We start from the raw sequence: 15,895 nt of genomic DNA on the forward strand, positions 1-15,895 counted from the left end.
GAAGGATGTTTCATATTTATTTTAATAGTTTTTGTTTTTGAATGCACTCCAAAGAAAGTGTCTTACAAGAAGTATCCTCTATAAAACATACAGTAAGAAGATGGAAAACATTGTAGGTTTAAACCTACAAGAAAATACATGCTGAATGTTTTTATTTTTTATTACCAACCAAGACCTACCGAAATGTTTTATTTCAGGGTTTAGAGTTATCTGATAGACCATGCAAGGGTTTTCATATTTTCCACTTCAATTCAGACCTCATTACTGAATGATTAATGCTTGAATAAATTCTGCTTTCTATGCAGTGTGTGGATGGGCTTTTCTACGACAGGACTTAATAAGATATCAATTATTTTAGAAGCATAAACAGTGGTTTCTACAGCAACCAAGCAACAGAGGCATCACCCCAGTGTAAACAAGCACAAAAGTGGCCTTAAATTGCACAAAATTACTTTATTTATATTCTTGAATACACACTTTAAAGTTTTCTGCATAGTCTAAATAGTCCGGTCTCCTATTCAAATGTTTTGTTTTTTGTTGCAGCAACAGTCTTTTCCACAGTGCAGAAATGGCTTTAAAGTCGGAATGAGATTAGAAGGCATTGACCCACTTCACCCATCTATGTTTTGTGTCCTATCGGTCGCAGAAGTAAGTCAAAGAAAAGGTTATCAAACCTCAATGATGTGTGACAAGCTTAGTCTTCTGGTATTTTTTTTATTACATTTAATATTTTGCAGTCTGTAAGCAACATCTTCCCGATATCCTTCTCAGGTGATTGGCTATCGCTTTCGCCTGCACTTTGATGGGTTTTCCGATTGCTATGACTTCTGGGTGAATGCCGATTCTCCTGATATCCGGCCTGCAGGGTGGTGTGAAACAACAGGGCGCAGACTTCACCCCCCGAAAGGTATCCGTCTACAGGCACAGCACCAGCTCTCATTAAAGCAAACTATTTTGCTGATTTGGGGATTTTAAGGAGATTGTAAGCAACACAGGAAAAAAAAAGAGACAAATACTAAAATATGCAGTGATAGCATTTATCAAGCGCATGATTTCTTTATACTTAAGGTTTTTGCAGTTATCTGGGATTTTATGAACTACGTAGCTGCATTGCATTAAGGGAATTGCTTTCATTTTTTGTAGAATGTTTTCTCTGCACACTGTACATTTAATGTAGTGCTGTATTAAGATAAATTAATTTGCCTTTAAAAGTTGTCTTTCTTTTCCAGACCAAATTGAAACCTTTAATTGTTTTGTGGTTCTTTCTGATGAAAAACATGAGTTTGGGATTTGACTTATTTGTGGATGGCTATGTTGGCTAAATCAGTTTTATTGAACAGAATACCTTTTTACAAATCATTACAAAATCGTACCAAAACAAGCACTTAAAATCAAAATGATCTGAGATATAAGGGCTTTTGTTAACAAAAAGCCGAATGTGTTTTGAATTAAAGAAACTCAGACAAAACTCTCAGTTCAACTTGATTTCCTTTTCTTAATTTTTACAAAGATTGAATCATTTTCAAAAAGCCTATATTTCTAGGCAAGGTGATGCTAGCTATAAAAATAAGTATCTGAAAATCGTCGTAGTGCGGTACAACCAATAATCGTTCTCGGGTTTATATTATAACAGATATTGCAGTGGCAATAGTAAAGGACATAGCAAAGGAAACAGATTTTTTTGAAAGCCAAAGACCAGTTAGACAGAGACAAACAAAATCAACACCAAAATGTACCATTCTTATTCTTATTTTTGATATACTGTATGTGCATTATAGTAAAATAAATAACAGTAATTCCGTGTCTGCATCATTTCAGGTTGCAAGGAGGATGACTTTAACTGGTCAAAGTATCTAGAGGCTTGTAATGCTCAGGCTGCACCAAAGAACCTGTTTAAGAACCAAAATACTGTGAGTGTTCTGTTCTGCTTGCTAAAAGTGAAAATCATCACAGCTGTTAGTAGCCATTTGAGCATTAATTAAGTAATATGGAGCCCTGTGGTTTTGTAAATCCATCCGTTCATCCATTTTCTAAGCAGTGCAGGGTTGCATGGGAACCAGAGGCTATCAGTGCGTGCAATACGCAGTGGTATAAGAGGGGACACACCCTGGACGGGACACCAGCCCATCACAGGGCACACAGACACACACACACACTCAAACCAGGGCCAGTTTTTCCAGAAGCCAGTTATTCTACTAGCGTGTCTTTAGACTGTGGGGTGGAACTGGACCACCTGGAGAAAACCCACACAACCCCAAGGAGAACATGCAAACTCCAGTACATGCAGCGAGCACCCAGGAACTGAGCCCAGTGCTGTAGAGGAGGGATTAGAACATGCAGTCCTGGAAGCATTTGTGCTAGCCTGTGGAACTACCTTGGCAACTTTGTCAAAACCAGTGTAAAAAAAAAAAATCAGTTTGAATTATGTGCATAAAATGCAGATGTTCCAGCTTGTTGATAATGATATTCATATTGTTAGGAAAACTCATTTTCCTCATAATTTTTAAAATGTCCACACCACAGATTACAATTAAACAATACAGAAAAATGTTTAAACAAGAAAACATTATTCACTCTGAATACAGAGTGAGATTTACAGTACGCAAGATTCATAGGGCAATTTGGTATATTACAGTTTCCGTCACTGATACTACTTTGACAAATATTAGATAAACTAAATGTACTAAGGTCTCTGTAGATGTGTATACTGTATACAGTATGTTATAATTGTGTGTTTTTAATATTGTTTTTAGGTCTGAGTGATTTTTAAAATTGTGTGCATAGTTAACACGTATGCTAATGAATATGTAATACATCTACTACTTATAATACATAACGTGAAATACACATTTTGAAAAATAAAAGATCATTTGGCTGGGCTTTTTGTATAAACTAGACGCTGAATACAGTGTAGTCTAGTGTCTTATGCAGATTTAGAGAAATCATGAATTAGATTTATGATCAGACGACTCTCTACTTACCGTAAGAAATATCAAGTCACAGAAAAGAGACTGTACCGTATACAGTATATGCATCATGACACACAGAGTAGACACATACTAGACGTGTTTAAGCACCAGCCTTAACAATGCTGTCTCTTAATTCTTCTCAAATCATTTCCTCCGCAGGCTGTGACACCATCACAGTTTGAAGCTGGTATGAAGCTGGAAGCTGTCGACAGGAAGAACCCTTGCTTGGTCTGTGTCGCGACTGTAGCAGATGTGGTGGACCGTCGCTTTCTCGTTCACTTTGATAACTGGGATGATACGTATGATTACTGGTGAGACATCTCTTATTAATTATTAATCACTATTGTACCACAGATAGTGATTTTCTTTCCATGAGAACATTTCCTATGTGTGAACACTTGGGTACCCTACTCCTTGGATGCAGTAAAAGGCAAATATGGCAGTAGTAAAATTAAACATTTGATCTGTTAATGAGAATAAGTGGAACATGTAGGTAACATTTACAGCTGTCGCAAAGAATGGTCTTCAGGTTTGGATTACCGTAGAATGTAAAAGCAGAGAAACTGAAAATTTATTTATTTCCTGTTGGACATCCTACAGAAATCGTATGTTTTTTTTCTAAACCCTTCATACAGTACATTGTGTTGTATGAAACAAACAAAAAACAACTTTCACTTCAGACTAACTGTTAGTTCTTCACTGTAACTATAGAAAGTAAATATAGCATCTGCATTCAGGCTGAAACGATATATTTCAAAATTGATATTGATTGATTGATAACACATGGATTATTAAACTTTCGCAACATATTTAATATGTGTTTGCTGTTACTGAATATCTGTATTTTACAGTATGTATGCATCTCACACCGTATTGTAATATGACATAGATATATTGGAAAGGTTTTAAAGATGACTGTGGTACAGTACATGTTTCTTCTCAGGTTGCTTATTTAGTAAATTGATCCTAAAATCTAATTTATTAATTTCTTGACTGGTAATATGCACCTTATCTGTGCAAACTAAGATTCAGTATCTGACAATACCATACTTTTCATTTTTTTCTTGTGAACCATATTCTTTTAAATTAAATACTGTCTGAAGCTTTGTTACTGTATACTGTTAAATAAAATACCCTTTAGCTCTATGGATTTGTAACAGGGAACATATAATGTTAATGACAAGTTGTTCAAGACAATAAGTCAAGATTTAATTTGCTAACTGATGCATTAGCTGCTACAACATATCATATTCCCTTGGTACTTTTACATCATTTGTAGAAGTCAAATTTAATTTCCTGAGCAATGTGAAATGCAAAATTCTCAATGACAAGGTTGGTTTCTTCTAAACTAAGTTTCATTAATAAAATCTAAAATTGTAGAAAGCGGTAGTTGAGGCCTTGAAAGTAAAAAATGTATGCTTACATACAGTATGTTGTACTCTTGCTCGTGTCTAAGGTGAATAAGACTTTTTCATAGCAGTGTACTGTATGTAATATCATCTTGTTCCTATAATAACTGATAATAGATGTGCAGGGGAAGTATACTACTAATACTTTACCTGTTGCAAAGTTCAAATACTGAGCTGCAGGAACATGTAAAGGTTTATTCCGTGCTGTTGTGAAGGCTCCACAGCCGAAACATTGTGTCTCTTTTCTTTTCAGTATGGGATAAAAAAGCAAAGTTATAACATTATGCTCAACTGGCTGATTGATGGTTGTGTTCTGTTTGCGGAGCAAAGCCGAATGTTCCCCTCTTGTTTGCAGCTGTACTTGAACTGTATCTACAGTAGTAAACCTCATCAATCACAGTGACAATTTAGGTGTTTTTGTGATTGTCAACGTTATCAAATTTTAACAGCTTTTAGCTTTTTATCTGTGAAGAGCACGTTACCATACTTAATTTGCTGATTTATAACTATTGAACTTGTAGAATTTAGTTGGATTTCTCAAATACCCTGAAGATTTTTTCCTAACCCCTCATCGTTAAGATTAATAGTGAAGTGGAAGATAAATGTTGTTAACAATGAGAGGTAACCATTAAGCCCCCTGCAGTTTTAGGACTGGAAGTGAGGGATTCTGGATTGTGGGCTTCTGATGAAAATACAATAAATCAAGGACAGTTTATTCCATTATAATTCTTGTGGTGGTAGAAGGGTGTTCGCACTCCATGTATTTACTTAGCGATGGTCCTTGAGATTGTCACAGGATGAGCAATAGAACCATGCCTGAAATACACCTCAGACCAGATGAAGCAGCTGGTGCTTCTTGGAAGCTCTGTGAAAAATGCCAGTTTAAATCCAGATCTAAAATCACAGTTTGTAAGTGCTGGAGAGACAATGCAACAACAGATGCGCATAACAAGATGCTCCCTTAGCCAATTTAATAGCATACATGTACTGTACAGTAGCACCATGGCCAGTCCCAAGGAATACAAAAGGAAAAACAAATTAGTAGTGTTTATAATGTCTCATTTTGAACTTTTCAAATCCCAAGATAAAAACCTAGAGTCCGTAAAAAGTGTTTGAGCATCCCAAAATAAAATCCTATATGTTTCTGTATGAGACAAATGTATACTTCTAATTTCTGTGCATTAGTGTAGATATCCCTGCCCACAGTCACTGTAGCACAGGTACTTAATTGCTTAATTACAAAATAAAAAAGTGATATGTATAACTGGAATGTGATATTTATTTTAAAGAAATTAAACTTGTATAGAACAGAGATAATCAGTGTTGAATGTGTACATGTCATTTTTAATCTAAACTGAATAAATGCCATAGAACTGTTGCTTGTGGCCGTCAAGCACTGCTCTGGAAAAGTGGATAACTGTAAAGACAAATATACATAAGGAGACCCCCTTAAACACAAAAGCACAGTACCTGTGAATGCTGAGAAATACCTCATTTTTATTTATATGTAGGGTGTAAATGTTGCATAACTTTATATGGGAGTACTTCACACATTTTTACCAATGTTTATAAGAAATAAATTAATACTGTACATTTAAGTGCCAAGGTTGACATGCTAACATCCTGCTACTAAGGAAATGGGATTTAAAAAAATGACTTCATGCAGATCCTAATTTGAACATGTTCTTGAGCAGAACATGCCTTGGAATAGAGCAGGTGGATGTGAAAAATGAACCCCAGAGAAGAATACCTGCCCCCAGTAATAGCCTTTGAATAGAACAAACTCTTCTCTTTGGTACATGATCTAAATCCTGAAATCTTCCCCAAATCATTTAAAATTTAAAAGATGCATGTAAGACATGTTCTTGACTTAGATTTTGACAGGAACATGAGATTATGTAATCACGTATGATCCACTAAAATTGACAATTAATAAACATGATGCGTATCATGGTATAATAATTTTAGACTATGCATAGACATGATAAAAGTTGAAACATTTAAAATTATTTTTCTGCAGGCTCCTAATGAAATTACCTATCATCTGGTTTCTGAAGCCATGCTGTGATAAAATGATGTTGATCACATGGTGGTCTTGAGCAGCCCACAAGTCATAACGAATACTGACTACATTGTTTAGGATCAAACTTTAATATACTGGGCATTCTCTACCATCCAGCCTGCATTTGTTCACTAATATTCATTGAAGTGAAACCGCTTATTATTGTATAACCTATTAAGTATAACCTCTTGCTGCACAGGCAATTCATATGAGAGTTAAAGCTCTTTGGATGAAAAGTCCTTCTTGGTCGTTAAAGACCACACAGAATATTGGTGTTAGCTGTGGTGTCCTGTGGCTGAGTTGATCTCGGGCTCGCATCTTTGGTTTTAATTGGTAGTAATTCGTTACTTTTCTGTCTGAGCTGTTGCGTAGTGAGGCTGTTGGCACGTGATCTCTGCCAGGCATTGTCCAGGCGGGTACTGCTTCCCAATGGTGGACAGAACAGGCCCCCTAATATTTTAAAGTGCCTTGGGGTGATACTGTATAGACGTGAAAAGTGTAGTTATTGTTGTTGTTCTGGTTTAAAACTTAAAATTAGGCATGGAGAATGAAGCACACTGAAATGTATCGTGCATAAAAGAAATAAAGTCACCATATGCCTTAGTGTTTTAATGCCTTCCTCGATGTGTGTACAGCATTTTCCCTACATTTCCAAACTGATAAAACTCAGTAGATTTCAATATAATAATCAAGTGGCTGTATTTTCAGATGGACAGCGTTTCCAAGTTATAGTAGGTTCCTACATCAGTTTGAGAGAAACAAATATAGAGCTTAAAAGTGTAGTAAAAAAGGGTTTAATTTAATCGTTTCACAGACCACTGAAAATCAAACTGCCTCTGTTCTTTTTTCATGTTTTTTCTTGGGTTCTTTTGTTGTTGCTCCCATTCTCTCTCATTATACTTGGTGCTGTAGAATATGTTGTTCTAGGAATATGGATGCAGTAATACTTTTTTATGCGAGTTGCACATCTGGTAATGATTTGATTTTCTTTTATAGGTGCGATTCCAGTAGTCCTCACATTCATCCCGTAGGGTGGTGTCAAGACAGTGGACGACCCCTTACTGCTCCTCAGGGTAAGCGAAGCACTCCTCTTACAGCCAGATGGCCTTCTCTCATTTAGAGCCTTTTTATGCTATTATATTGCTACTCATTATCCAAACACCAGATCTGAATTTGACATTTGCCGTGACTGTTATTGAAGTGCTCAGAAATGTCATGCCATTGTTGAAAGAATTTAACAAATACAGTGTTTGCTTTGATAGGCTGTTTAATAGAGGTTGTCTGAGATTGATGGTTATTAACAATATTTTATTGGTTCAATATTTACAGTTTGTTTTCCACAATTCTGTAGTACCAAGAAAACACAAGTGATGATGTGCAACACATTTAGCAGATTTAAGTAGTAAATGGTACTGTTTCGAGCCAGCAGCTATGTCACCCTGCAGCTCTCAACTGGCAGCTCACTGGAGCTCAGCAGGGTCCGGTCAGTACCTGGAGGGAGACCCCCTGGGAGAGCTATGGTTGCTGCTGGAAGAGGTGTTAGTGGGACCAGTGGGAGGTCCCCACCTCGCGGTCTGTGTGGGTCCTGATGCCCCAGTGTAGTGGCGTTGACACTGTACTGTAGTGGGCGCCGTCTTTCGGATGAGACGTTAAACCGAGGTCCTGACTCTCAGCAGTCATTAAAGATCCCCGGGCATTTCTCAAGAAGAGTAGGGAGTTATCCTGGTGTCCGGGCCAAATTTCCCCCCTCGGCCTTTAGCTTGGCCTCCAGATTGTCCCCTGTACCCGGCCTTGTGGTCGCTGCGGCTTCACCGCGACCCTCACCAGGAAAAGCAAAAGTGAAAATGGATGGATGGTACTGTTTCTACTTTTAATTACCTGTATTAAGCAGTCATCTATCAAAACTTAAGGACAAAATGCATACAGAATTAAGTGATTTATTAATTCTGTATTTTAGTGGTCAGTATTAGTATTGTCAGCAGTCTTATTTACCTACTGTATGCTTGCTTGTATTTATTTTGTTGTAAAACAAAAATAATTTTCAAATATGCTTCATTTATTTTTAAGTTCACCTTTACTCTTTTTGCTTGGAGTTTTGCTGTCTCAATCTCTCCCCCCGTCGTACTGGTTTAAGATCTGAATACTTGGCTTGCCATTTTAATATCCCAATCTGGATCTTTTCATTCATTTGGTCTTTAAAATATAGTTTCCCAACACCCAATGTAGCTATATGACCCTGTTATAAAAGATCATCACCTCTAAATTCGGCGGCCGAGATGTGATTCCAAAAACAGCCTGATGTTTGTCACCTGAAGAAGAACGCAAATTGTGTTTCAGGTTCAGGTAAAATTGTGGCAAGTCTGTTTTGGCCTTTATTTTTGGAAGCTTTGCTGTGCTCCTGTTTTTCAGTGCATAGAGGGACAGCAGCATGGCAGCTAGAACTGTTATCCTGTAGCTCCAGGATCCTGGGTTCGAGTGTGGCCTTGGACTGCTGTCTGTGTAGAGTCTGCATTTTCTCTCTGTGCTTTCAAGGGTTTCCTTCCAGCTGCCAGTATTACACCGTTTAGGTTTTATTGAGGTTTTAAATTGGCCGTTTCTCAATGGCCCAGTGATGGAATGGTATCCCTTCCAGGGAGAGAGCGATTGGGAACTCTCATTCCTGGAAAGACGCCAGTTCGCTATGACCCTCAAAAGATTAAGAGGCTTGCTTGTAATGGATGGATCAATGGCTTATTGAAATGCTTAACCTAGAAAATAATGTCTCAATTATACAGACTTTAAAAAGGTTTTATGAAATGTACACACCATACGGCATAAATGATAAAGTTCACTAACAGTTGCTTCAACAATGAAGTATATTCCCTTAACAAAGTACTGCAAATAATCTGCAAGAGATGACACAGTGACTGAGAGGCGTGGGTCTGAAATACTGCTGTGCTTGCATTTTACTTCTTGCCTAAAAGGAATGTTCATTGTGAAGGAAGGGTGCACTTGTAATAATAAAAAAGAAATTCAAAACATTCATCAGAGTTACAATATAAGCACATTTTCAGGCAGCTGGCTAAACTGGGATCCAAATACAGTATGTTATATAAATTGTATGTGATTAGAAAGCTTATTTCAAGAATTTATAGATTGAAAAAAAGGGAAAAACATTTTTATTATGAATCTTAAAACTAGATCCTGTTTGTGTAAAATCACTTAAATACATTTATCACGTTGTGGTTTGCAATACTATTTCATGGTGTTCTTTAAAACAGACAGTTGGGTTTGGGGGGAGATCAGTTTCCTAATCCCATCACTTTCGCCCTCCTGTGTGTAAATATCCAGCCTTCTCCGCAGATACAGAGCTTACTTTTCATTCTCTACAACCTTGCCAGAGCTGGTTTGACCCCTAAGAAGAATTAAATTTCTTTTTTGTGTAATAAAACTCTGTAAAAAATATTTTATATACTTGGAAGATGAAAAGGCCTCTCAGACTTGTCCTTGAAAATTTGGGTCCCATCTTCTTACTACTTGGACCAGTGATCCCTTCTTCCCTCAATAATATGAGTTTATACTGTACATATTCATATAAACTCACACAAATCACAAATGAGGCACAGTACATGAGGTGAGGGAAGCACATGGTGTTGCTAATCGGCTTGTCCCGCAAATATTTTAATATAGCAAATGTTCTCAAAGAGTAGAGTATGTTGACAACCATGGTTTTACATATTGTAATGCTGTTCCAAATTTGAACCTGCACAGGTTAGACAAACCTTATTGCAATAGTTCGGTCTAGGCCATAAAGAAGACTTTGTAACACAAGGCGAAATATGGTGTTGCTAAATTGTGATGGTGTTTAAAAGTATACATCTCATTTAAAGTAGACATTTCCCTAATTCTAGCTAAATGCTAAATCAATACATATGACGATATCTGGTCATTAGGCAATTAGAATTGCTTCATGAATGTGGCTGGTATTCGCGTGTCTCTGATGTGTTCTTGTGTGATACGTCAGTATATTTGTAGTGTGAGATGATGCATTGTTTCAAAGCTGTTATCATGCTTTCCCCAGGAGTTGCCTGGAAAAGAGAGCCTTGGTCTAGTTTTGTTTGCAAATATTTTCAAATTGCAAATGTGATCATGAATGCTAACTCTTACTTATAGTTACATAACTAAAGGTCACTTACTTACTGTACCAATTTAAATATGTCATCCAAGCAAGTAATACAAATTAAGACTCATGACGGAGAAATTCAAACTTGCTTTGGAAGTATGTCTCTTATTTGATTCCAGATCTCAGATCTAAATAAACATTACATTAAATGAGTATTTTCTCATTGATAACACATATTATATTTAATAAGGAGAAATCATTCACTACATTCTACATTGAGACACAAGCCATTCCTTTTCTTTTAGCACCTACAGTATATATGTACTGTATATGTAATAATAATAATAATAATAACATAACTTTATTAACCTTTTACAATTTCTTGCATTAGGAATGATCTTTTCACATACCCCAGCTTGCTCTCCATGAGACACACAGACAGGGAGAGAGCCTGGGGTCAGAGCGCAGGGTCAGCCATTGTACGGCGCCCCTAGAGCAGTTGGGGTGAAGGGCCTTGCGCAGGAGCCCAGCAGAGTAGGATTCCTCTGCCAGCTGCAGGATTTGAACCGGCAACCTTCCAGCCACAGGCGCAGATCCTGAGCCACAGAGCCACCGCTCCGCCCTAATTATATCTTATATATCAATAAATAATAATGTGTATTTCATTTTGCAATGCCAGCATAAATCAATGAAACAAATTGACAAGAACAGAAAAACTAAGGTAAAAATAAGAGCTCCACAGCATTTGCTGAATGACACATTGTTGGTCTTATTTGTGAACCATTTAATTCATGCCTATTTAAAGCATTTGCTTAGAAAATTATTCATTACTGGTAGATTCCTATGGCGTTTATTCCACATGACTTAACATGGTTGTGAAAAGGAGACTGATCAGTCCAGGTGCTCTGCTGTTCAAACACACAGCATGGATCCTTATTTTATGCCATGTAACAAGGGCAAGTTTAATTATTTGTGTAGACTGCTAGGCTTGAGGCAATTTACAAAGAACAGATGACATCTAAATCCCAGAGCAGTACAGAGAACTCTTGTAGAGATCTTAAAAACCAGAATTGACCTGCCTTCTCCAGGCCCTGTTGTTTAGACACTCAATTGCCCTGTCATAATCATCACTGAATCACATCCATGGTAATCTTACAGAGGTTAACTTGAGCACACGCTGCTTGCTGTTCTACTGTAGTTGTCAGTCTATGGTAAGGACAACGAACTTTACACCATCCTAACCACACTAAGGAAAAAAGCTCCTAAAACCATAAACCAAATGATAAACATCTACACTACTGGAATACTTCTTCCAGTTGTATAATTGAGTCACTTTGCAGCTCCATCATGTCCTTTTACTGTATGGAAGCAGGATACATTTAGAAAGGTGTTGAAGGTTGTCTGTACTGTACATGGACCCTCGTTTGTATCCAATGGTGCATTCTTGCTCAGCAGTCCAGTAACCTTGGCCAGATTGTTCGATTTGGTAACTCAAAACACTACAAATTTCAGTAAATCCATGAAGCATTATTTACACTCTATCATGAAGTTCACACTACCCTCATTCAGTCTACTCAGCTGTGTGTTGGGTACTTAAGTGCTCATTCCTGTGTTCAAAAGTGCTCCTGCTATCAATTTGCTTTTCAGCATCAGTAAGCTACAAAATTTATTTTGAAGTATAATCATTAGATTTAATCGTTTGTTGCAGAAAATGTCACATTGTAATCAGTAATTTGAAATTGCTTTAATGTGGCACTGTGATATGAAATGTGTGCTGAGCATGTAATTAATGCTCTGCTGTAATAGAGACCTTGAAGGTCAGTGTAACAAAAATTAGGTGGCTCTCGAGCACAGATGAAAATCTGGTGATCTTAAAAAGAAACCTTTACAGTGGAAATACCATCTGTACGCTGAAGTGTGAAGGGAAAAAATAAACTGCTTTTTCAGGTTTGATTAAAAAAGATCAAATGCTTTTTTAACTTCTAAATGAATAGAATGTGTTAGATACAAATTGTACAGGATCTGTAAGTCTTACGGTATCTGTTTTTTCTGCAGAATTTAATAAATGATCCTAATATTTTATGGGTAATCTGATGCAAGAAGACACGGTCTTGTAAATCTTTGAAAATACTTTGTGGAACAATAAGCATGATTTTAATAAAATAACGTTTAATAAAATGAGAAATAAGGATTTGTTTAATTGGTGATGGAGGCAGTGCGTGCTCTTCACACTTGCGTTGCTGGAGTACTGTTTTGTCAGCAAACATAACGGCTGATATACTGTCTTGTTTTTACAATATGACCCTCAATGACCTTTGCTCCAGTGTGCAAGCTCATGTTTATTCATCAACTCATGTTGCAAAATTGGACCGGTTTAGTGTGTCTTTGCTTCATGCAGTTGATGTCCGATTACTGTTACATTTACCGTCTAACACAGTATTTTATTATAAATCATAAAGATGTGAACTTTCAGGCGTTGGTGCCTTTATGACATTTAAAGAATTGTGTGCATACCTCACATTGTACTTTCTTTGGATCTTCTGGGCTTTTTACACAAAAGAAATCCCCCACACGGCAGAGAATTTGCAAGTAATTTCCTCTCAGCTGCAGCTAAACTTCTGTCTAATCAGTTTGCTATTCCACTGGGGAGCCGCGAGAAGAAATTAAAGTCCTGCCTCGGGAGAACAGAAGCTGGTGGGGAATGCAGAGTGCGAAAGAGCTGCTGTCACTGGTGCTTTTAAATTGGGATATGAAATGAATTTGAATATATCAGCACATACCCCACAGTACTCTCATACTGCCGTGCATGCAGTATGTACTGTACTGTACTTTACTGCAGTGATGTTGCCTTTGTCGAAGCTCCTGTGCAGCGATCTGCTGGCTCTTGATGATAATGACACCCAGCGCCATACAGTATATAGAGAGATGTGATGATTTGGACGTGGGTTTTTGGTCTATGTTTTTTGCTTGACATTTGTCATGCTGATCATAGGGAAGATTAGTATTTTAATAGTGCCCACATTTCCGGGCTTATTTAAGGTATCAAGTCAAATTTTCCTTTCATATGTAAATGATGGGTTTCAAAAGACTTTTGAGGTCTTTTGGTTGAGGCTGAAGCTCTTAGTCAGGCTGTCTTGTACTGCAGGGATAACTTTGCCAGGCTGCTAAAAACATTTAATGACTCCATTGTAACTAATAACTAACTAATGACTGTTGTAATTAATAATGCTACATACAGTCTGGGAATCGAGTGAGCTAGGAATTAGCCAATTTTTATTTTAACATATGGTCACTTCATATTCAAGCCTCCTCCTTTCATTCCAATGGCAACAAAAGTTATTTTGTTGGTAGGAATATCTTTTTTCCTTCCAAAATATAGTGCTGGTTTAATTCCTATTGCAAGTGGGGAAAAGTCTTAGCAGAATTGTACAAATAAACCAGAATGTTTTTTTCTATTTGTGTAAAAATTATTTAGTTTGAAAACACTTAGAAATGGTTAGATTAGGGAGCAGCATCAGCAAAGGAACACTGTCCATTCTAGAAACCATTGGAAATAAATTAAAATATTTGATTTTGAAAGGAGCAAGCTGCACAGGAGCACTTTGCAGTCTAGAAACAAGTAGTAATTAAAATATTTTAATTAAATGAATGAAGTGCAAAGGAAGACTCTCCAGTCTAGAAACAAGTACTGTAGCAATTAATTAAAATAACTGAATTAAAAGGAAGAAGCTGTAAAATGACACTCTCCAGTCTAGGAACAAGAGAAATTAATTCAAATATCTTAACTGAATGAGTGAAGTTCAAAGTACCATTCTCCAGTCTGGGGACATTTACTGTATAGGCTACAGTATTTCAAATATTTTAAGATTTATTTACTTTGCCAAATATTATTCTGGTTGATTTGTCTTATGGTCTGGCTTAGGTAAGCCTTGATTATGCTATTTGTGTCTTATCTTTGTGTTTTTGTGCTGGTTTTCATCTTCATTGTTGTTCTTTGGGACTACTGTATTGTGTCTGTGCACATTCCTGCCATTTCATTATTAACCGATTTAACGTGCTGATATAAGAGCTTCAATGTTAAAATCTGTTGTGGAAGCCAGGTCAGGACAACTTGTGTGCTCTGGAGAAGAAATGAAGGAATACCTTAAAGAGACTAATGGGGACATCCAAAGAAAGGACATTTTAGGAAGGAACTCGAGGATTAATAGAGTAAAAGCACCAACAAAGGAGCTAAACGTCGGTGAACCATCCCGGTAAGAAGTCCAAGGTGAAGCAAACAAGATCAGGGTCCACCCAGACCCAAGTTAACACACGTGTCAAACTCATGGCCCGCGGGCCACATTCGGCCCCCAAGCCGTTTTAATCCAGCCCTTGCAAGACTTTTCCTGGTCTGTTGTATGAGTCCCACGATAGCAGGAACTCCAGTTCCCATGAGCCCTTGGCTCCAGTCCCATCACGCAACAACTGAGTATTAACGTCCTCCCCTTCCCTCTGTGGTATAAAACGAATCAGATTGGCTACGTTTACACAGATATCACTGTGAATCTAGTAGTAGAAATAGCTCTATTATCTTACTAGAAACACATAACTGTGGTGAAGGCAAGTTTTATCGTGGCTGAAGAAATAGCTAAATCAGGGAGACCATTCTGTCACGTCGATTTTCTAAAGCGGTGCCTGTTAAAAGTCAGTGAAGTAGTGTGTTTCAGTCTCACTAGAAATACGATTTTTTTTTTTGCTTTATTAAGAGGGCCTGCTAAAAGAACAACATGTTTATTGTTTAGAGTATAAAATTAAGACCGCAGATGTAACATAAATAATAAACAGAGTCAATGTAAAGTTGATATTTTTTTAGAAAATAAAGTTAATCCCTGAAACTTTAATAAAGATCACTTCTCTCTCTTCCATTAAACAATGAAAGATCTGTTTAAGGATCTGCATTGACCTATTCAAAAGTCACGATCGATCCAATACGCACTGCAAAATGTTCCAAATGCAAAACGGACTGCAGTAGTGCCTTTTTTCTACTCTTCAAATAAAGAAACTGTCCGTGACAAATAGAGTGAATTTATAAACTTGGAGTCCAGTTAATTATTAGGATTCACACACTATGTACTGTACTGCAATTGTGCCCATCTTTTCATCAAAACTGGGCAAAGTAATAGTGCTCAAGTCTTGACGCGTCATAGATTCTTTCAGTTCCATGTACACGTACTCAATTTATCCAATAAAACTAGATGATGTTTAAGAAGATATGTTGTGCAATCCATAAATATTCAACAAAAAAGTCACTTTTTCATGCACAATTATCTGAAGAATAGTGTAATCAAGAGTTAGTGTTCAAGCTGCAATGTGC

At 37.1% G+C, this 15,895-nt stretch overlaps 1 protein-coding gene across 3 annotated transcripts in view; it reads left to right on the forward strand.

The window, feature by feature from the left end:
• Window positions 1–15,895, forward strand: part of l3mbtl4 (L3MBTL histone methyl-lysine binding protein 4) — a 141,918-nt gene that overhangs the window by 28,288 nt on the left and 97,735 nt on the right. For 2 of the 3 annotated variants that reach the window (XM_088642113.1, XM_088642115.1), the window contains exons 6-10: window positions 544–648; window positions 772–907; window positions 1,819–1,910; window positions 3,129–3,280; window positions 7,437–7,513. In XM_088642113.1, coding sequence (XP_088498239.1) covers window positions 544–648; window positions 772–907; window positions 1,819–1,910; window positions 3,129–3,280; window positions 7,437–7,513 — 562 coding nt within the window. The remainder of the gene's footprint in view (window positions 1–543; window positions 649–771; window positions 908–1,818; window positions 1,911–3,128; window positions 3,281–7,436; window positions 7,514–15,895) is intronic. The other variant, XM_088642114.1, reaches the window with a different exon arrangement.

Source organism: Lepisosteus platostomus, chromosome 8, assembly GCF_059453375.1.
Source record: "Lepisosteus platostomus isolate fLepPlt1 chromosome 8, fLepPlt1.hap1, whole genome shotgun sequence".
Classification (NCBI taxonomy): domain Eukaryota; kingdom Metazoa; phylum Chordata; class Actinopteri; order Semionotiformes; family Lepisosteidae; genus Lepisosteus; species Lepisosteus platostomus.